The 24,089-nt window shown below is 40.5% G+C and overlaps 1 protein-coding gene across 5 annotated transcripts in view; it reads left to right on the forward strand.

The window, feature by feature from the left end:
- The window catches only part of LOC127410179 (protein BEAN1-like), a 109,506-nt gene that overhangs the window by 58,573 nt on the left and 26,844 nt on the right, over positions 1-24,089 (forward strand). For 4 of the 5 annotated variants that reach the window (XM_051645322.1, XM_051645293.1, XM_051645314.1 and 1 more), the window contains exon 4: positions 20,786-20,986. In XM_051645322.1, the coding sequence (XP_051501282.1) occupies positions 20,786-20,986 (201 nt within the window). Of the gene's footprint in view, positions 1-19,862; positions 20,314-20,785; positions 20,987-24,089 lie in introns of those variants that run through there. The other variant, XM_051645304.1, reaches the window with a different exon arrangement.

Here is a 24,089-nt window from a genome sequence, read left to right on the forward strand (position 1 = left end):
CAACTCTCTGTTCCCACGTCTATCTGTCAGTGGATTACCAGCTTTCTGACAGACAGGCAGCAGCTTGTGAGACAGGGTAAATTCACTTCCAGCACCTGTACAATCAGCACTGGTGCCCCCCAGGGATGTGTGCTCTCCCCACTACTCTTCTCCCTCTACACCAATGACTGCATCGCCAAGGACCCCTCTGTCAAGCTCCTGAAGTTTGCAGACGACACCACTGTCATCGGCCTCATCTGAGATGACGATGAGACTGCATACAGAAGGAAGGTTAAACAGCTGGCTGTCTGGTGCAGTCAAAACAACCTGGAGCTGAACACGCTCAAAACAGTGGAGATGATAGTGGACTTTAGGAGGAACACCCCAACACTGATCCCCCCCTCACCATTCTAAACAGCACTGTGGCAGCAGTGGAGTCATTCAGGTTCCTGGGCACTACCATCTCACAGGACCTGAAGTGGGACACCCACATTGACTCCATTGTGAAAAAGGCCCAGCAGAGGTTGTACTTCCTTCGCCAGTTGAGGAAGTTCTACCTGCCACAGGTGCTGCTGATACAGTTCTACTCAGCGGTCATTGAGTCTGTCCTCTGCACTTCAGTAACTGTCTGGTTTGGTTCAGCTACGAAATCAGACATCAGAAGACTACAAAGGACAGTTCGGACTGCTGAGAGGATTATTGGTTGCCCCCTGCCCCCCCTTCAAGAACTGTGCCCCCGGCCCATTCGGCCCATTTCGCGGCCAGCCCACCGGCCCGCCCAGTTCTCCCGATGGCCAGTCTGCCCCTGATTGGCCCCATAGTGTGTCAGCCCACCGGGAAAATGCCCGGTATGCCAGATTACCTCTGGTAATTTTCTGCTCTCGAGGATGACATGGCGCGTTCTAAAATTGAAAACAATTACACTGTGCAACAATTTTTTATTTTTTTGGTTCCTGGGTAGTAAATGTTATTTCCTAATTGCTTATGCCTCAAAAGTATAGAAAATGGCGATTATTCCCCACAAAATTTGCTTTTGTGACCAGGACTGTGATATTTTGACATTTACATATTTCCAATGAGAAAACGGGTGAATTTGTGTCTTTTCGTTCACATAAAGTCAGAAAAAAACAACATGAATCCAAATTAGCATGTATTTATACTAAAGTAATACAAAAATTACTACAAAAGATTTAGAGATGAGTAGTTTTTCGAGATTTACAATTATACTGTAAATTACTTTCACGAATCAGCCCCCAAATGTAGTCTCCCATTATGTTCTCATTATACTGTCCTTGGTGGCACCATTCAAAGTCCAGTATATCCTGATGGAAGCACTCGCCTTGCTCCTCTGAGTACGCTCCCATGTTCTCCTTGAATTTACCAAGATGAGCATCAAGGACATGGACTTTGAGGGATTTCAGAAGTGGGGCTGTGGAGAGAAACCAATACTATCCCAACCAAAAAGACCTCAACGACTTGATTTAGAGATCTTGGTCTCACCAAGTTCAGTGCCGAGCTTTTGACGTCTAGGCTCAAGCAGAGGAACTTGTTGGATGAAAGTGTGCAATTCGCAGATCAGAGGAAGCGTCACCAACCTTTTTCCAGCTTCTTCACCCATCAAGATGGGCTCTGCTTCTTCCGCAATGTGACCAGTCTGTTCGAGGCAATCGGAATCGCCTGTAACCAGAATGAGTGGCGCCTCTTCATTGACAGCTCATCCAGGAGCCTCAAAGCCGTGCTGCTCCATAATGGTAACAAGTACCCATCTCTTCCCCTGGCTCACTCGGTGCACCTCAAAGAGGATTACAACAGCATCAAGACCTTGCTGGACACCTTGAAGTATGATGAGTACGGCTGGGAGGTCATAGGAGACTTCAAAATGGTGGCATTCCTGATGGGCCTCCAAGGCGGTTTTACCAAGTTTCCCTGCTATCTTTGCCTTTGGGACAGCAGGGACACCAAGGCGCACTACCACAGGCGGGACTGGCCACAGCGGGCCGAGTTCTCTGTGGTGAGGAACAACGTCAAGTGGGAGCCACTGGTGGACCCCCGGAAGGTGCTGATGCCACCACTGCACATCAAATTGGGCCTTATGAAACAATTTGTCAGAGCTCTAGATAAGGAGTTGGCAGCCTTCAAGTACCTTCAAGACTTCTTCTCTAAGCTGTCTGAGGCAAAGGTCAAAGCTGGTGTCTTCGTCGGACCACAGATCCTGGAGTGCAATGAATTCCCCAAGAAGCTCACTAGTAAGGAGAAAGAAGCTTGGAACAGCTTTGTCGCAGTGGTTCGGGGCCTCCTGGGCAATCACAAGGCCGAAAACTATGAGGAGCTGGTTGAGACTCTGGTGAAGAACTACGGCACAATGGGCTGTAGGATGTCCCTCAAAGTCCATATCCTTGATGCTTATCTTGATAAATTCAAGGAGAACATGGGAGCGTACTTGGAGGTGCGAGGCGAGCGCTTCCATCAGGATATACTGGACCTTGAACGGCACTACCAAGGACAGTACAATGAGAACATGATGGGAGACTACATTTGGGAGCTGATTTGTGAAAGTGATTTACAGTATAATCGTAAATCTCGAAAAACTACTCACTTCTAAATCTTTTGTAGTCATTTTTGTATTACTTTATATATATATATGTTAATTTGGATTCATATGTTGTTTTTTTCTGATTTTATGTGAACAGAAAGACACACATTCGCCCGTTTTCTCATTGGAAATAGGCACATTTCAAAATATCACTGTCCTGGTCACAAAAGCAAAAAATACTTTTGAGGCATAAGCAATTAGGAAATAACACTTACTACCCAGGAACATAAATTGTTACACAGTGTTATTTATTTTCTATAAAGGTGCGTGCACACCGCAAACGCTCAGCATCAACATTCTGAAGTCACATAGTGTTCCATTAAATTCAACCCAAATCATTATCAAAGGACAAAGATTATTTACACTTTTATAACTGGATTATATATTGTGTATAGTATCTTTCATAGAGCCTATACAATGTATTTTCAGTAACAAGTATGTATTTTAGTGGTTTGACAGCTTGAATGAAAGATCTATTCATGGCTACATAGAGAGAAACTGCATAATAAACTAACATGCAATCTGCCATCTGCACCGCTTCAGCTCGTCCAGTGTGTGTGTTTGTGTGTGTGTGTCATGGGCTATAAAATACCTGGAGAGAGCTATCCGTTAGCATCCCCATTCGTCTCTATGGCTGCATTCCATTTCAAATTTGTATCCCCTTCCCTCGCAAACTTCACTCCATCTCATGGACTCGAATGTACGTCACTGCTTACGTTGCGTGAGTGTCCACTACTGGTGGAAGATGTGCAATATGTTTAACTGTAAATATGAACACCCTTAACCCTCGATCACTTGGAGCATGTTGAAGGCTGATGTCAATTTGTGGAATTATTTAGTGATTTTTGCACCTGAGAAAACAGTGTTTTCAGAGAATGATTTCAGAGGCTTATGTATAAATGTCGTATGTTTATTTTTTATTTTTTTCATTAGAATTAATTGTTAGAAAGGATTAATCAAGATTTACACTAATGAAAATGTTAACATAACAATGAACACATAGGCTATAACTGTGTGATAAACAGTTTAAGGTAGCTACAAGAATTATTCTGTTAAATCTCAATAAAACTTTTCTAAACTGCTTAATTGACCTGACTTCACTTCCATCATACATTAGAGTTGTGTGGGGGTGGGGTTTATGACATGCAATATGCTGTCGTGTCACAATCGAGTTGCATTGTGGGATATGGAGCTGCCTGAAGTGTACATCAGTGTAGGCTCGCTCCCTCTGTCAAAATCGAGGGGTTGAGGGTCTGTTAACAGAAACTTCCCTCGCTCACTGAATGAAGTGGAACGGACTTCCAAAATGCCGTGGGTATTCCCCCAAGGGGAAGTGCTTAGGGGAGTTAACGAATAGATGTTAAAAGTGAAGTGGAACACAGCCTATGATTGTGCTCAGCTAGCGCAGGGTTACCAGAAAGCTAGCGAAATGTAGGCTGCCATCTTTGGTATCGGGTGTCACGTGACTGATCACTCATCAATGGGAATAGATAGGGAAAATTGGAAAGCACGCCAACTGGGCTTTTAATTTAAATGTCAGCTAATTTTTTATATATTAATGCTTCAAAAATATATTGATAAAATAACGTGCCGATCAATAATCAATATATCAATATTTTATGACATCCCTAGTTAAAAGTGTATGTAATCCAGATGCAACTAGTGCGCAATGGTTTATTTAGGTGCATGTGTGTATTTGGTTTCATGGTAGGGGAATAGAATACCCAACAGTTGCTCAGATGTGTTGATTTGCACTTGTGGTAGAGACACATATTTTTTTCAAGTTTTTACCTTGAGCCATGGTTGGAGGAATTACAATTGCAGAACTGATTCATAGTACTGTGAATCAAAAATATGCTCTTGAAACTAGTTCTCTGTGGTCTCTCATTCTTGTTCTTTGTGTATTTGTGAATGTGTGTGTAGGAGTGACCTTGTCTTCACACAGTTTTCATCCTTGATGCTGAAAGATCTAAAACGAGTTCTCATATTTCTCTAAATGTTGCAGCATTCTGTCCGTAATAACACAGTGAAATAGCAAGCTGAGAAAATGTAATGAAGCTGTGATATATGATTCAAAGTGCACATATAAATCTTACTTGCGTTACGATGTCTCACTACATGGTTTTACACTGCCACATTCACTAAAAAAAAAAAAATGCTCTATGGATGAACTTGATTCTATCATGGACAATGGTTCCATGTGTTTTGGAATGAGTTTTGTTAACTTAAAATTGCTATGTTATTTCAACACAAACCCAACAAAATCTGACATGTCAATGTAACTCAAATAAATCTCTTTAAATCTCATTGTGCTATCTAGTCAAAGTGAATGTTAGCATGCTAAATACATGCTGGTTTGAAGCACTACAGAGTGTAGTTTAGTAACTTTGTAATGGTTAGCACAGCATTTGCTCAATGAAGCAAACAATTAATTTAATGTGTGACATCTACAGTGCCTGTCACCATCGTTAGCTCCACTCTTAACCATAATTATAACCTCCAAAACTCCAAAATAAGAAAAACTCTCCTAAATCTCAAAAGAACAATACATTAAACAATATCAGGTATCCCCTTTTAAATATTCATCTTGCACAAAAACACATAAAATAACACTTAATATTAGCATTTACTCTCCCTATCAAGCCCCACGCAAAGCATGCTGGGAAATGGAAATCCCCTGCCCTGTTTCATCAATGCAACAATAACACCACAAAAAGTATTAACATAGTTCTACCTCATTGGATTAAGTATACTTCCATTTTACAAATTTAAATAAAATAAATTTGATAAGACACAATGAAATCAAGTTGACAGATTGATCTAGAATTGTGTTGCTTTAGTTCATTTTAATTAAGTAAATTGAACAAGCAGTAAACATCCTTGAGTGTTGTGCATAGGTCAAGCTTTATAGTGCAGCACTTAGAGTTCAAAACAATTTCAACTTTAACCCAGTTTGCGATTTACATTTTCGATGTGCAGCCAGTGCTTACTGGGAAACTCACATGAGTTATGCAGTATCTGTTTTAGCAATAACAGTTACACAAGTTTGTGATTTTCACACATGATTTTGCCTCACTTATGATGTTTTTTATAGTACAAAGGAGCAAGAACTGTTAACTTTTCATTATTGGTTTAGTATTCCTTCTCTGAAGCTTGTAAAATTCAACATTTGTATGTTGCATCACTTTTATTATAAAAAGGATTCAGCTGTGGCCCACAGTGATGTTATACATACATATTTCGGCATGTAAGTCCAAGCACAGCATTACACTGTCATTGAGTGGTGTGTTCAAGCCCTGATGGCATGTGAAAGGGCATTAACACTTTAAACTCTGAGGGTGTTTTTAAAGATTTCCTGTTTTAGTGGCATACTCAAAATTAAAGGCTTATACCTCGACAAAAAAACAACAACAAAAATAAATAAATAAATAAATAAAATAAGGAGGGTGAAGTGTTTGGTATCATTGTAAAGACAACTTTTCAATTTTTAAATATATAGATTATGGTAAATTATAAGAAACTACTGAAAAATCACAAAAAATTGAAGCCAAATTTTTTTGTTTCATCTGATTTGACATTAAATGTAAATAAGGTAGCTCCAAAAAATTGTTCCCAATCACAACTGTAACTGTAACCAAGTAAACGTTTGTGTTGATATGACAAAGCATTGAAAAGTTAAAGCATTACAACAATTATTTATCTTAGTGTTCAAAAACGTCTCCAAGTGGCCCAAAGTCTCTCAAAACAAATAAAACACAATAATTGTACATATAAAATAATTACACATGCAAACACAACAATGACTAAAAGTTTGCGTAGCATGCAAACATGATTTTAGTAATTAGATTTCACAGAATGAGTTTCAATCTGTGCCATTTGAGTCATCGAGTCTGTGTCATGTACTTGGCGCCATCTCCTGGTGGCCATATGTAACAGTCACCAATCACATGTTTCTCAAATATAGGTTATTTTATGCCCAATCCGATTGGTTAAGCATTCCATGACGCTACATCATTTCCAATGACATCATCTGATCCAGGAATTCAAACGTGTTTTCAGCCAGGTTGCAAGATGCCAGATAGTCAGATGCCGTGTGAACTGTGCACATTGTGTTTCATGTCAATTTTCTAGTGCTGTCAGTCGATAATTTTTTTTAATTCCGATTAATCACAGATTTTGAAAGTGCTGAAATGTGACACTATATATACTTATTTTCTTGTCAAAAGAAATCTTAGGAAAGAAAATAGAACAATATGTAACAATATAAAGCTTTATTAACATTTTACCAACAAAGCCTTCCATAAGAAGTGCACTAAAATAGTATCAATTCGAGTAACATTAAACATTTCCCAAAGTCTAAGTGGGAGGTTGACTAATTGTATAGTTTCCCCATAGGTTGCATATTCATTGCAATGTGCATTAAATCTCTTAAAATCTCATCCTCCGCAATATTAATCTGCCGGTAGACTGTGACTATCCACTTTGTTATAGCAACCGTGAAGCTGCGCTCATGATTCGCGCCAGAGCTTCAACTAGCGTCGAGCTTTGAACTCACCATGAAAAGCGCTTCCAGACAAAAACGTTTCATTCTGCGTTTTGGTGATAGTTATGACTTGACTTGCTTCTGTGGTAATTAGAATTCTCCTTACAAGTCCCATCTGTGCTTGTTTTGTACATCATACAGTGCTAAGATGCTCCTTTCTCCATCATTTTATCACTGACAGGGAAGCACTGTCAGAGATTATTTACTGAGATAACAGCCTCTGTGGCTCTATCATAGGAGAGTATTATGACAGTACTGCCAATAGAATGTCTATGGGACTGCCGCTTTAATCTATTTACGTTAAGCTTGTAGGCTCATCTTGGTAGATGGGCTCTGGCACTGTGTCTGTTTGTGAAGTGTGCGTCAGTGTAATATCTCTGATGAAATGCATTACAAAGGTTCTGCCCTTCACACAAGTGTTTGTGCTGTATTAACGGTAAATGTGGTAATCGCGATTAAGAAAAATTTAACACGTTAAACTTTTTTTAATTAATCGCATGTGTTAATGCATTAATTCTGACAGCTCTACAGTTATCAAATTATCTATGCATCCGACAACCTTGTATGTGGGCCTGTTTGAAAGATAATTGCCTTGTCTAAGTAATGGTATGTGATTTTTTTTTACATAGAGCGTGACAGTGCCCACACACTTTTTTAGCCATCTTGGCCACACAAGTTGTAATTTGTTGAAACCAGGTGCGAGAGCGTTTAATGACACACACAGGATTTACAGAATATACACGATGAGATCAAACACTGATGAGTTGTTACAGGTAAGTAAACAGGTAAGTTGATATGAGGAAAGAACAGCAAGGTGAACTTCCAGGTAAAATGTTTACAGAACTGAAGAGGAATGATCAGGATTTACAATAAACAAATAAGGAGAATCTCCAGGTTTAGCACAATACTAGGTAAGTAAACACTGCATGAGAGCAGCGTGGTCAAACTAGAGTCCTTAGTGAGACTTGACAGTGAACTGGAGTGAAGGCATCTATTTAAGCAGTCCATAATGAGTGAGCTGATTGTGTGCAGGTGTAGTGAATTAGAAGTCGGGAGAAGAGGAGCGGAACACTGAGGGAGGTGGAGAGTCCGAGGGAGGCGTGACAGTATCAGACCTTCTGCCTGGGCTGGCAGGAATCGAGTGGCGGACATCGGCCTGGCTCTTCTGCCTTCTTACGGCCTGCTAAAGGTGGACATGAGCCGCATTTCAGACCCTCTCACTCGTCTTAAACCAATGATCTACCACCAGGACTTCAGATGGTTCTCCTGACCAGGGGAATAGCAGAGGTTGGAAGCCGAGTATGCACTGTGATGGTGTGAGGCCGGTGGTCCACTGGTGGAGAGAGTTCTGTGCGTACTCGGCCCAGGGAAGATAGCGGCTCCAGTGATCCTGTTGATGATGACAGTAGGTCTGGAGGAACGGACGATCTCCTTGATCTTCCGTTCCATCTGCCCATTCATCTGTGCATGATAACCAGAAAAGAGACTAACTGACACACCCAGGAGTGAAAAGCTCTCCATACCTTCGAGATTAACTGGGGTCCGTGGTCTGATAATGGAAAAGGGCCTCTGCCATTTCGAAGGCAGTTGGTAAGCCCTTCAGCGGTACCAAATGGCATGCCTTGGAAAAATGGTCTACTACCACAAGGACAGAGGTGAACCCCTCAGAAGAAGACAGGTCGGTGATGAAGTCCACTCCTATGTGGGGCCAGGGCCTTTGAGGAACGGGCAGGGGAAGAAGCTTTCCAGCTGGAAGATGTCGGGGAGTTTTGGAGATATCATATGCAGGGCAGGCTTGTACAAACTGTCGAACATCTCTGGACATCTGAGGCCACCAGTAACAGTTTTGGAGGAGTGAGAGGGTCTGTGCTATGCTGGGATGACCAGATCCTGGAGAGGAGTGGGCGACCTTGAGGAGGGAATGATGGAGTGAGGCTGGTACATACAGTATGTGCAGTTGGATGGACATTCAGCCGGAGAAGGAAGCTTGGACGATTTCATCATCCAGGGCCCACCGGATTGGACTCACAAAGATGGTGGGAGGCAGGATGGGATCTGGAGTGGTGGTATCGGGTTCTGGTTCTTAAAGAGAAGCAGAATCGGGTGAAGAATATTGCCCATCTCGCCTGACGAGGATTCAACTTCTTTGCCTCCCGGAGATATTTGAGGTTATGGTGATCTGTTACCACCTGGAAAGGGTACTTGGAACCTTCCAGCCAATGGTGCCACTCATCCAGAGCCAACTTGATGGCAAGAAGCTCTCAGTTGCCGATGTCATAGTTTCGTTCTGCAGACAATAGCTTGCAGGAGAAGAAGGCACAAGGATGGAGCTTGGGAGGTTGGCCCTGGCATTGAGATAACACCGCTACGACACCAGTGGTGGAGGCATCAACTTCCACAGTGAAGGGGAGTTCAGGGTTTGGATGGCGAAGTATTGGAGCAGAGATGAAGGCCAGTTTGAGGGTTTGGAAGGCATGGGCGGCTTCGTGTGACCAGGGTAATTTTTTTGGCTTCTTGCACAGAAGGGCGGTTAATGGAGTGGTGATGGAGCTGAAGTTCCTTATGAATCGACGGTAAAAGTTGGCAAATCCAAGAAAATGCTGGAGTTTCTTTACCGTAGTAGGTGTTGGCCAGGACTGTACTGCTTCGACCTTCCCCTGGTCCATTTGAACCCCTTCCGGTCCAATACAGTAGCCTAAAAACTGAACTGATGGAAGATGAAAGGCACACTTTTCAGCTTTCAAGTAAAGGTGGTGTTCTCGGAGATGCTGGAGGACTAACTGTACATGCTGTATGTGCTCACTGGGGGATTTGGAGTAAATGAGGATATCGTCGATGTAGATGATGAGAAATTGATGTAGGTAATCAAAGAAGATCTCCTTCATAAACCCCTGGAAGACAGAAGGGGTGTTGGCCAATCCATACGACATCACCAGATATTTGTAGTGTCCTGTAGGGGTCACGAATGCAGTCTTCCATTCGTCTTCTTTACAGATACGGATCAGATTGTGTGCACTGTGAAGGTCCAGTTTGGTGTAGATGTTGGGCTCCTCGCAGCATCTCCAGGGCGGCAGGGACCAGGGGAAGAGGGTACCGGAACTTCACCGTCACTTGGTTGAGAGCACGGTAGTCGATACAGGGTCTCAAGCCTCCATCCTTTTTTACAACAAAGAAGAAACTGGATGCATAGGGTGAAGTGGAAGGGCGAATATATCCTTGCTTAAGGGCTTCATCAAACAATGTTGGACGTGGAACCCTCCAGCATCAGAAAGGATATATGCTCTGAATGACAAGCACCCACCTTCAGCATTACAGGACCTGTGTGATGGGTGATAACGCCTTTTCCTAGGGGTTGTCCCACTACTGAGTGAATGGGGAGCGCCAAGGAACAGGTGAAGGTGGTGAGGCCGATTCGTTGGCAGAGCATCGAGGAGATGAAGTTACCAGCAGAACCCGAGTCGATGAGGGCCTCTACAGTGAAAGACAAAGAATTGGCAGAGATAGTGACCATCATACTCAATGGGGAATGAATCACCAGCTTAAACTGGACAGAACTCACCATCACTCATGGAGGACGAACGGGGCAGTTATTCAGCAGGTGGCCGGAAGCCCCACAGTAAAGCAAAGTTGATGCTGGATGCGGCGATGGCACTCTGCGGAGCTAAGATGTGACTAATCTACTTGCATGGATTCGTCGCTTGGGTCCGTGGTGTAAGGAGCAGCTAGACTTTGCTCTTTTTGTGACATTGGTGAAGTAGTACTCCCACATGACTGTAGCCGATGAGCCACCCGGATGGAGAGCTGGATGAAATGCTCAAGCCCCATCGCATCATCGTAGGAAGCGAGTTGTCTCTGGAGTATAGCTGTAAGCCCCTGAAACATAAGCAGAATAAAAACAAAGTAATAAGAGACATACATAGCAAAACGTATTCTTAACCAGAACCTAAACATCCCTAAAACAAGAAGTTACCTGAGATGTAAAACTGCATATGATAGTAAGCCTTGTTTTCAGAGAGTGTATCATGAATATATGTAAGTGTACACTATTTTGTCTCATTCCATTGGCAGATTTGATTTTGTTTTACTTGTTTGAACTATAAACATCACTACATTATCTTATTTTAAGGTGTCTTGATATTTTTACAGAATAAAAACAGATACTGATTAAAATACACCAATCAGCCACAACATTAAAACCACTTGCCTAATATTGTGTAGGTCCCCTTCGTGCCACCAAAACAGCACCAACCCGCATCTCAGAATAGCATTCTGAGATGATATTCTTCTCACCACAATTGTACAGAGCGGTTATCTGAGTTACCGTAGACTTTGTCAGTTCGAACCAGTCTGGCCATTCTCTGTTGATCTCTCTCATCAACAAGGCATTTCCATCTGCAGAACTGCCGTGCACTGGATGTTTTTTGTTTTTGGCACCATTTGGAGTAAATTCTAGAGATCGTTGTGCATGAGAATCCCAGGAGATCAGCAGTTACAGAAATACTCAAACCAGCCCATCTGGCACCAACAATCATGCCACGGTCCAAATCACTGAGATATAATTTTTTCCACCATTCTGATGGTTGATGTGAACATTAACTGAAGCTCCTGACCCATATCTGCATGATTTTATACATTACACAGCTGCCACACAATTGGTTGATCTCATGAATAAGTAGAGGTACAGGTGTACCTAATAAAGTGGCCGGTGTGTGTGTGTGTGTGTGTGTGTGTGTGTGTGTGTATATCCTCTCACTTTCAACTGCTTTTATTTTCAGCTAACTTAACATATGTAAATATCTGTATAAAAAGATTCAACAACTAAGGCATAAACTGAACAAGTTTCATAGACATGTGACTAACAGAAATGGAATAATGTGCCCCTGAACAAAGGGGGGGTCAAAATCAAAAGTAACTGTCAGTATCTGGTGTGGCCACCAGCTGCATTAAGTACTGCAGTGCATCTCCTCCTCATGGACTGCACCAGATTTGCCAGTTCTTGCTGTGAGATGTTACCCCACATTTCTGGGGAGAATGGCCCTAGCCCTCACCCTCCGATCCAACAGGTCCCAGACATGCTCAATGGGATTGAGATCTGGGCTCTTCGCTGGCCATGGCAGAACACTGACATTCCTGTCTTGCAGGAAATCACTCACAGAACAAGCAGTATGGTTGGTGGCATTGTCATGCTGGAGGGTCATTTCAGGATGAGCCTGCAGGAAGGGTACCACATGAGGGAGGAGGATGTCTTCCCTGTAACGCACAGCGTTGAGATTGCCTGCAATGACAACAAGCTCAGTCCGATGATTTTGTGACACACCGCCCCAGACCATGACGGACCCTCCACCTCCAAATAGATCCCGCTCCAGAGTACAGGCCTCGGTGTAACGCTCATTCCTACAACGATAAATGCGAATCCTACCATCACCCCTGGTGAAACAAAATCATGACTCGTCAGTGAAGAGCACTTTTTGCCAGTCCTGTCTGGTCCAGTGAAGGTGGGTTTGTGCCCATAGGCACGTTGTTGCCAGTGATGTCTGGTAAGGACCTGCCTTACAACAGGCCTACAAGCCCTCAATCCAGCCTCTCTCAGCCTATTGCGGACAGTCTGAGCACTGATGGAGGGATTGTGCATTCCTGGTGTAACTCGGGCAGTTGTTGTTGCCATCCTGTACCTGTCCTGCTGGTGTGTTATACGGATGTACCGATCCTGTGCAGGAGTTGTTACACGTGGTCTGCCACTGCGAGGACGATCAGCTGTCCTTCCTGTCTCCCTGTAGTGCTGTCTTAGGCATCTCACAGTACGGACATTGCAATTTATTGCCCTGGCCACATCTGCAGTCTTTATGCCTCCATGCAGCATGCCTAAGGCACATTCACACAGATGAGCAGGGACCCTGGGCATCTTTTTTTTTGGTGTTTTTCAGAGTCAGTAGAAAGGTCTCTTTAGTGTCCTAAGTTTTTATAACTGTGACCTTAATTGCCTACCGTCTGTAAGCTGTTAGTGTCTTAATGAAGGTGCATGTTCATTAATTGTTTATGGAGCATTAAACAAGCATGGAAAACATTGTTTAAGCCCTTTATATTAAAGATTTGTAAAGTTATTTGGAGTTTTACAAAATTATCTTTAAAATACAGTGTCCTGTAAAAGGGATGTTTCTTTTTCTTTTTTTTTTTTTTTTTGTGTAGAAATGTGTGTGAGTGTGAGAAAGTGGCTGATGTTGAAGCAAAATGTGGGCTGAAGTCATAGAAATCTGTGGCACAGATATGGATTGTTCCCAGTGGGAAGGATGAAAAGAGAAGTAGATGAGCAAAAAAGTACAAATTGTGAATATGGAAGTATTTATGAGAGGGAGAGATGTTGCAGGGCAGAAGGAGCATAAGTTGTTGTGATTATGCAATTGTGTTGCATGTTGTTTTGCCACGATCTTCATTGCACAGCCATGTGTTTTTTCCGTAGACAGGACAAGGATGCAAAGTCCAGGGGGAAGGACAGCAGAAGGACACGACAACTTACATAAGCCACACACATACACGGAATCCAATCTGACATCACTGAACAGTGCCACTCCATCTCCCAAATGCAATCTCAGTCAGCGTCAGCTCATAAAGCCACACATCTTACAGTTGAGTGAGAGGACGTGTCTCCCAATGTTAGCATAGACCAGCTGGATGCCTCGATGTTGCCATGCGGCAGTAGCCCTGGAGACACAATCGTGAGGTGTCTTTGGAGACCTCAGTGTCACTCCCAGCACTGACCACCCACATATTAACACACACAGCACTTCAAATAAATCAGAGCAGAATGCACAGGTGAGCAATCAGTTTAACTATACAAAGTTTTAGCCAATTACGCCTTTACATCGCTAATCACCCTGCACTTGTTAATTTTGACTTGAGGTGTTTCTTGGCTATACTTTTGGACACATTCTCAAAAGTAAAAATGGTAAAACACTGAAATTCGCTTTAAATGTATTCACTACTAAAAACAAAAAGTGGTATGTTTATGTTAGGGTTAGTCTTTAATTATAACTTTGTGAACATATGTGAAGTGTACAATAATTGGAACAATACAGTAGATGTCTGTTGTGCATGTAGGGTTGCACAGTATACTGGTACTAACGAAATATTGCGATTCCAAAACATTTTTAATGGTACATGTCATCTTGTTGCTAATTGCGGTACCATACTACAGTGTGGTTATTAGCAACATTTTACGTGATGTGACATTTTTTTAGATGAAATCAATGTGTAATGTAATATGCAGTCTACACGCGCTGCACGCTTCAAAATAAACGAGAGGTGCCACTGCTTTCTGCCATACTTCACATACACAAACAGATCAGACGTGATGCACGTAATGCGGTGTGTTTAGTGTATGATCGGCTGGAAACACTCACACAAACTCCTCTGGTGCTGCTCTGAGATCTCAGCTTGCAAGTGTTTCAGCATTTCATTTAGAATGCAGACCTTATTAGAGTGAACACCAGTCTATCTCTTTATTTATGGCTTTAGTGAAGAGATTGATTCTTCAGATGCAGGGCCATAACCACAATATACATTGAGGGGGACAAGTCCCCTCCAATAACCAGATATGGCCAATAATTGATATCCTTGTTGCTGTTCTGCTGCAGTCCATTATGCACTGCTGTCTAATTGTCATTAAGTTGTTGCAGGAATAACATAATGGTTTAAAAAAAGGTGTAATTTTATTTTTGCGTACTCTGTAGTCTAACACTGCTCATCAATGTCATTTGAAATAGTCAGTCAAATCGATGAAGGCAGGACTCAAGTTTAAGAAGCTAAGTGGATTATTTATATTCCAGTGCCACACATCAGCAAGCAGTTTAGGTTAAGAGTGTTGGTGTCATGTAAGATGTAAGTATCTATCTAAACATGCAATATTTGACCACTGTTTTATGATTGAAATGTTGTAACAACCGACAGTAATTTCCAAGGGTGCAAACTATATTCATTATTTGGTGAAATTTGCTATTTTGAATTGAAAATATGTCATGTCAGTATGTGATTCATGTCATTCATAAAGGTGATTGTGAAAACATTAACAGAGTAGTTTTCAGCATATCAGGCTCAAGACAAAGAGTGAATGTTTTGTAAAGGAATTGAATGAATGTGGTTATCTGGCAGGATTTGAAGTAGCTTTTTAGAACATTTACTTGACATTGTCTAAAATACTGATCTATAAAACACAAACTAGAGCTTTATCACCCACAGATTAGAACTAGAACATGGTAAGACCTGACTTGTGACTTCTGTTGTGCTTTTAGGTTTTGGCAAGGACAGTGTCATATTTTTTTTTTTAATGCAAATTTCATTAGGTAATAATTTACAATCAATTTAAGATTTTCTAAATAATTTCTTTGTCTTTAATTAATTCTACATTTTGTACATCATCTCATAAGAGTCTTATTTTAAAAGATACTTTATTTTGAGTATGTCCTTGTCAGGCCTGTGCTCAAAAAATGAGCCACCATTTAAAGTAGTTCACCTAAAAATGGAAAATGTACTTTTACTCACTCATTTACTCACCCTTATGTTGTTCATAACCATATGCTGTTACTTTTTCAGTACTTCCATACAATATGTTTTTGCTAGCCATGCTGACACAGTCATGTCATTTTACAGATACAGAACATCAGTGATGAAAATAAATTTTTCTTTGAGACAGCATAAAAAGAAAGAAAATATGACTGAAACAGGTGAATTAATAGCAATGCGCCCCCCCCCCCCCATGTTCAAGACATGGTTACGGCCTTGTTCAGATGTGGAAATTGGATACAGTTCCAAAATTTGATATTTGGTTAAGAGAACTGGTGAACATTATACATATAGAGAAATTACAATTTGTCAATAACAACCATACACACATGATTGTGTGGCAACACACAGCTCCAATGTCATCATTAAGTTTGCTGATGATATGACGGTGGTAGGTCTGATCACTGACAATGATGAAACAGCCTACAGAGAGGAGGTGCACACTCTGACACACTGGTGTCAGGAGCACAACCTCTCCCTCGACAAAGGAGCTTGTGGTGGACTTCAGGAGAAGAGATGGAGAAGGCAGTCCCATCACCATCAATGGAGCACCAGTGGAGAGAGTCAGCAGCTTCAAGTTCCTCGGTGTCCACATCACTGAGGAACTCACATGGTCCATCCACACTGAAGCCATTGTGAAGAAGGCTCATCAGCGCCTCTTCTTCCTGAGACGGCTGAGGAAGTTTGAAATGAACCGCCACATCCTCACACGGTTCTACACCAGCACTGTAGAGAGCATCCTGACTGGCTGCATCACCGCATGGTACGGCAATAGCACCGCCCACAACCGCAAAGCCCTGCAAAGGGTGGTGCGAACTGCCAGACACATCATTGGAGGTGAGCTTCCCTCCCTCCAGGACATATACAGGTGCATCTCAATAAATTAGAATGTCGTGGAAAAATTCATTTATTTCAGTAATTCAACTCAAATTGTGAAACTCGTGTATTAAATAAATTCAGTGCACACAGACTGAAGTAGTTTAAGTCTTTGGTTCTTTTAATTGTGATGATTTTGGCTCACATTTAACAAAAACCCACCAATTCACTATCTCAAAAAATTAGAATACATCATAAGACCAATAAAAAAAAAAACATTTTTAGTGAATTGTTGGCCTTCTGGAAAGTATGTTCATTTACTGTATATGTACTCAATACTTGGTAGGGGCTCCTTTTGCTTTAATTACTGCCTCAATTTGGCGTGGCATGGAGGTGATCAGTTTGTGGCACTGCTGAGGTGGTATGGAAGCCCAGGTTTCTTTGACAGTGGCCTTCAGCTCATCTGCATTTTTCTGGTCTCTTGTTTCTCATTTTCCTCTTGACAATACCCCATAGATTCTCTATGGGGTTCAGGTCTGGTGAGTTTGCTAGCCAGTCAAGCACACCAACACCATGGTCATTTAACCAACTTTTGGTGCTTTTGGCAGTGTGGGCAGGTGCCAAATCCTGCTGGAAAATGAAATCAGCATCTTTAAAAAGCTGGTCAGCAGAAGGAAGCATGAAGTGCTCCAAAATTTCTTGGTAAATGGGTGCAGTGACTTTGGTTTTCAAAAAACACAATGGACCAACACCAGCAGATGACATTGCACCCCAAATCATCACAGACTGTGGAAACTTAACACTGGACTTCAAGCAACTTGGGCTATGAGCTTCTCCACCCTTCCTCCAGACTCTAGGACCTTGGTTTCCAAATGAAATACAAAACTTGCTCTCATCTGAAAAGAGGACTTTGGACCACTGGGCAACAGTCCAGTTCTTCTCCTTAGCCCAGGTAAGATGCCTCTGATGTTGTCTGTGGTTCAGGAGTGGCTTAACAAGAGGAATACGACAACTGTAGCCAAATTCCTTGACACGTCTGTGTGTGGTGGCTCTTGATGCCTTGACCCCAGCCTCAGTCCATTTCTTGTGAAGTTCACCCAAATTCTTGAATCGATTTTGCTTGACAATCATAAGGCTGCGGTTCTCTCGGTTGGTTATGCATCTTTTTCTTCCACACTTTTCCCTTCCACTCAACTTTCTGTTAACATGCTTGGATACAGCACTCTGTGAACAGCCAGCTTCTTTGGCAATGAATGTTTGTGGCTTACCCTCCTTGTGAAGTGTGTCTATGATTGTCTTCTGGACAACTGTCAAATCAGCGGATTGTGTAGCCTAGTGAACCAAACTGAGAGACCATTTTGAAGGCTCAGGAAACCTTTGCAGGTGTTTTGAGTTGATTAGCTGATTGGCATGTCACCATATTCTAATTTTTTGAGATAGTGAATTGGTGGGTTTTTGTTAAATGTGAGCCAAAATCATCACAATTAAAAGAACCAAAGACTTAAACTACTTCAGTCTGTGTGCATTGAATTCATTTAATACACGAGTTTCACAATTTGAGTTGAATTACTGAAATAAATGAACTTTTCCACGACATTCTAATTTATTGAGATGCACCTGTATACCAGGCGGTGTGTGAAAAAAGCTCGGAGGATCATCAGAGACTCCAGCCACCCTAGTCATGGGCTGTTCTCACTGCTACCATCAGGCAGGCGGTATCGCAGCATCAGGACCCGCACCAGCCGACTACATGACAGCTTCTTCCCCCAAGCAATCAGACTTTTGAACTCTTGATCTCCCATGATCAATACATCAGCACTGCACTTTATTACTCTTATATCTCACACTTGACTGTCATCAATTATATTATTATTATATTCTCAACCGACAGCCTGAATGTCAATACAGTACAATACAACCTACTGTACATTTTATATATACTATATATACTTTTTTATTGTATAACGTGTATTCTATATTGTGTGTATTGTATACTGTACATTGAATGTTATTATTTGTATATTGTGTTATGTGTAATTATGTGTATATTAAATATGTAAATTGTGTTGTGTAAATCTGATGTTTATTGTAAATTGGTATATGTCTCGTCACTGTCACGACTGCTATGTTGATCGGAACTGCACCCAAGAATTTCACACACTATTGCACTTGTGTATATGGTTGTGTGACAATAAAGTGATTTGACTGATTTGATTTTGATTTGAACAATCAATTTTGAATTTTGAAAAAATTGGAAGCCTGTATTGGACTACTTGGGAATGTAATTGCTTTGTATATTTTCCACATATTGTATTCTTAATGCTTATATTGAGTAACTGTTGTGACTCTTTATTTCATTTGACTGCCCTTTCATTGTTTTATTATTTATATTTATTTATAAATATATATATATCTATATATCTTCCTTTAGACATATTTGGACACTTTTTTGTGTATACTTATTCTTCTTTAGTAAATCCAACTGTACTGTTGTGTTCGTTTCGGACCTCATAAGTGCTGAATTCAATGCCTTAACTTTAACTGAAAAATCTAAATAAATGCTTAAAAAAAAAAAAAAAGAACTACACAGCAGGAACTCAAAGTTCTGCCAAAATGAAAGCTCTATTTAATTGGATCTGTGAAATTGAAGATATTAAGACAGAAAAATATTACTAGTTATTGTTATTATACTACTAGTGTTCAGTGTGATGTTAAAAGTGTGAAATGTTTGATGTCAAGGAAGTCTTGTGTTTGACTATGATAATTTGGTGTTCTTCATTCAAAAATAATTCGATTAGATCTAGTCATTATTTGGAAATCTGTAGCACATTGCCTATGGCATAGTTTGGCATCATTAAGGAGTATGTCCAAAACCTTGACAGATTATTTATTAATTTTAATTGATAGACATATTAATTTGAGATAATGCCCAGCCATTAAAGGCATTGTTCACCCAAATATGAAAATTTTATCATCATGTACTCACCCTCAAACACCGAACCCCTATGACTTTTTTTTTGGAACACAAAAGGAAATATAAGCAGAATGTTAGTCTCAGTCGCCGATCACTTTCATTATTTGGAAAAAAGATGCATTGAAAGTGAATAGTGACTGATGCTGTCATTCTGCCTAACATCTCCTTTTGTGTTCCACAGAAGAAAGTTGTACTGTTTTGAAACAACTTGAAGGTGAGTAAATGGTGACATAATTTTCATTTTTGTGTGAACTATTCCTTTAATTATACACGTTACATGTGAACAAGAATATGATTTGAAATATTATATGCTTTGACCTATGATACAAACTACACTTGACATGTTCTCTCTGCATATTTACCTTGAACTAAAAGATCATCATTAATCAATAGAGATGCTCTGTGCGGGCTTACATCAAAACTGAACATTTGCTCATGACAGTGTTATTTCCTTTGCCAACAGAATTTATATGGTAAGCATTCACACACTGCTCTGCCTAGATAAATTGATTTGATTTCTGTCTTGTTTATCTCCAGAAAGGGCTGGAGGCATCAAACCCACAGAGTGTTAATGTCATCCCGCTTGGTAAAGAGGCTTTATTGAATCTGTCTGTATCTTTGTAGACTATGTGTGTGTGTGAGAGTGTGTGGCTTATGTTGGTTTATCTCTGGTCCTAATGGAAAGGGTGGAGGAAGTCAGCGAGGAGCTAATGGCTGGAGTTGGGCTTCTCCGGAGCATTTTTAAAAATTCAAACGGGTCAGGATTAAAAATTAAACACTGCAGACTTGAGAATCAAATCCATTGAGGGATGAAAGTCTGGGGAGTGTTCCTGATCTGCGGCCCACAGAGAGGTAGGTGTGTGAGTGTGTGTACAGTATGTGTGTATTTGTGCTCAGTGTAGGGTTAATATACAGAAACAGCGTGATCTCACTATCTGTCTGCGTGGGGTGGAAGAAAATATGTCTTCTCCCTGCTGAAAAATACAGCTAAAACCAGCTTAAGTTGGTTAGCTGGTCTTAAACTGGTCTCCCAGGCTGGTCTGTTGGCTGATATTAGAGGATTTAGGGCTCTTTTAAACCATCTTTAACCAAATAAGGCTGTTTCAAGCTGGGGGGTTTTCTTCAGCAAGACTGTTTATGTATGATTTAGCATTTAAATAATTGAAACTGCTTAAAAAACTGTGACTGACCATACTGTCCCATCTCTCTCCCTCTCACACTTCCCTCCCTTCTCTGTCCCTGCCTGTTTTCCCACCTTTCTCATTCTCTCTAACCTCCCCACCTCTCACCACTGGTCTCCTCCCCTCCATGTATTTTCATACAGTGAGCTCAAACCAGAGCAGTCATGCTCATGAGTACCCAGACTGCCAAGAAGGGGGCAATGAAGCCAGCCTGCTGGTGTCCCCTCTGGTGGTGGCCGGCATTGTCATCGGCCTGGTGCTCTTCCTTTCCTGCGTCACCATCATTGTGGGCAGTCTGCGCAAAGACAGCCGACTGCGCAACCCCCACCTGCGAGCCAGCTACGGTCAGTAGCCGAACTACATGGGGTCCATAACATATCAAATTCACATAATGTCATCATAATGTTGAAGAAGGGTTTTTAATGCTTAGTATGTCCTGTGACATATTTGTGTTATTCTGGCCCCCCTAGAAAAGCTCAAATTAATCAACCCTATGTTTAGAAGGCCAGAGAATATGGTGGCAGAAAGCCAATCCTTGTAAAGCCCTACTACTGTATGTCCATCAGTTAGTCTTGTCCAGCAGTTAGTGATATGGTCAACAAGGCCCTCTCTATTTTATTCGGCATCGACTTTTTTTTACTAACAGAACTTATTTTATTTAATTTTTTTTATAATTATTTTAAGAATTTAGATTTGGACTTTACTAGGGAAACCTAAAGAAATTTTAACAAGAGGTCAACCAGTAGTGGATTTTGCTGATAACTAAGGTGCTGAAAAAATGTAGAGAACTGATTAATTGGCTGATAGTTTTTAAAACTCGATTCATAGAATGTAAAAAATAAATAAAATGATTAGTCTTTCATTACTATGATGGGCACAGAGACAGAGGCTAAAAGAATCCAAATGAATAAGATCCCAGATGCAAATCCCATAATGCATAAACCAAAATCCCAATTATGGCCATTTCATATCGCATGCGTGAGCAGCATGTGAGCAGAGAATATTTTTTCTGGCACTGATGTTAACAGGTTAGAGCATTCACATCAGAAGTGTCAGCAGCGTGTCAGAGCGTCGCATGAGCGTTGTGTGAATGCAGTGTAACGGGTTTCGTCTCCGAGTCTATTTTTACAGCGCTGCTCAAGCTTAATTAAAGTGACAGCACACTGTTGATGGACAACATGAATGTAATTTGACACAAAAAAGTACAAATTGCACAGAATAATCATATATTTGTAGTCAAGTGTGTGTTTAATATGAATTAAAGTACATAAAAAAAGATAAACACTTGTTAGATGTAAAATGACATAGTTGTTGCTTCGGCTGTTGATGGGGAGTTCACATTTTGTCTTTGGAAGTGTGTCCTTATTCTTACGTAGAAAGAATTCAACAATTTTTGTACAAAGATATTTCTCTATTTAATGGCTGTATACATGTATTTCTTTCTATAAAGCGAGTGATCGATCCAAATCGAGTGATTGCGTCCTGTGTTGTACAAACATTCAAAGGCTGATCGCCCACCCACTAGTTTCTCCAGTGAATTGTGTTTGAACAAATCAGAGCTTATTGTGTCCGCTGCCATGAAATTAAATACTTCTTCAGGACTTTGTTAGGTTACATCAGCATTATGAAAATATGATTTTATGATGATCAAGTTTGTAATACTTATCTCCCAATCCTATTTTATATATATATATATATATATATATATATATATATATATATATATATATAAATTATGATCGTTAATAAAGTAAAATACTCAAGGTAGTAACATAGAAATTACTTTATTTTTCTGTATAGAGCCGCTTCTGTGACGCTGTAAAAATGCTACCTGTGTGAAAGCCCTCGCGAGTCTGCAGCTGTAGTTACGATTTAGTCGCAATGATGCTCTGCTCATGTCTAGCTCAAGCTATCAGTGTGAAATGGGCGTAACTTTTAAATGAAGTCTGAGACACACCAAGGACTCTTATTTTGAAATGGAGACCTGGTTCCATTACATTGCTCTATATTTAACTACAGTATATATAGTGTGTGTATATATATATATATATATATATATATATATATATATATATATATATATATACACACACTACTGGACAAAAGTTTTGAAACACTTGACTGAAATGTTTCTCATGATCTTAAAAATCTTTTGATCTGAAGGTGTATGCTTAAATGTTTGAAATTAGGTTTGTAGACAAAAATATAATTGTGCCAACATATTAATTTATTTCATTATAAAACTAAAATTTAATTAAAAAAAAAAGATTTTTTATAAGTGCCCAACATAGATGGGAACTCCTTCAATACTGTTTAAAAAGCATCCCAGGGTGATACCACAAGAAGTTGGTTGAGAAAATGTCAAGTACATGTTTGCAAATTCTAGGCAAAGGGTGACTACTTTGAAGATGCTAAAATATAACACAGTTTTGATTTATTTTGGATTTTGTTTAGTCACAACATAATTCCCATAGTTCCATTTATGTTATCCCATAGTTTTGATAACTTTACTATTATTCTAAAAGGTGGGAAAAAAATTATAATAAAGAATAAGTGTTTTAAAACTTTTGACCAGTAGTATATATACTATATACTGTATGTTTAATGAGGAATAATATTTATTATTATACAAAAGATATGAAGCTGGAGACACAATGTACTGCATGAGCTGTGGGAGCATGATAGTAAAAAAAAAAAAAAAATAGATAATAAAATAGGTTTAAATAGGCTGGGCATTGAAATTTATCAAGTCTTCGAAAACAAACTCTTCAGACATGTTTAGTAAATTCTTTTCTCTGGTTTTTATGCAACTGTGTTGTGTTCTTTTGTCACTATCGCTGTGGCGGACCTAGATAAACAAAATTAGTTTTCACTTGAACGCTCCATGTCGCAAGGAGGCTGCATGAACTGTTGTTTTCGTGCCCTATCATAAACGCTAACAGGAGATCAATACATTAGATTTCGGTTTGTTTCTCACCAAACCTTATTGTATGCTTTCTTTCCAAGAAATTTCAGTAGACAAAAATCTCCAGAAAACGCCATGGTTACTTGTGTAGGGAACGAGACGTTGTGTCGATGTAGTGACACTAGAGGTCATTCTTGGGAGCCCGAGACACCTCTGGTCTTTGAAAAAGGCCAATGAAAATTGGCGAGTGGTATTTGCATGCCACTCCTCCGGACATACGGGTATAAAAGGAGCTGGTATGCAACCACTCATTCAGGTTTTATGCTGAGGAGCCGATATAAGGTCCGGCCATTTCAGCGGGTAGTTCAGCGTAGTGGCAGGAGGGACACAACATCTCATTCCCTCCATCAGGGAACGGAGGTTACACAAGTAACTATGACGTTCCCTATCTGTCACTCACTCGACATTGTGTCGATGTAGTGACACTAGGGGTCCCTATACGAAACGCCACAAGTGGCTGAACTGTGTTACGTAAACTGGCG

The sequence above is a fragment of the Myxocyprinus asiaticus genome, chromosome 2 (assembly GCF_019703515.2).
Source record: "Myxocyprinus asiaticus isolate MX2 ecotype Aquarium Trade chromosome 2, UBuf_Myxa_2, whole genome shotgun sequence".
In the NCBI taxonomy this organism is placed as follows: Eukaryota; Metazoa; Chordata; class Actinopteri; order Cypriniformes; family Catostomidae; genus Myxocyprinus; species Myxocyprinus asiaticus.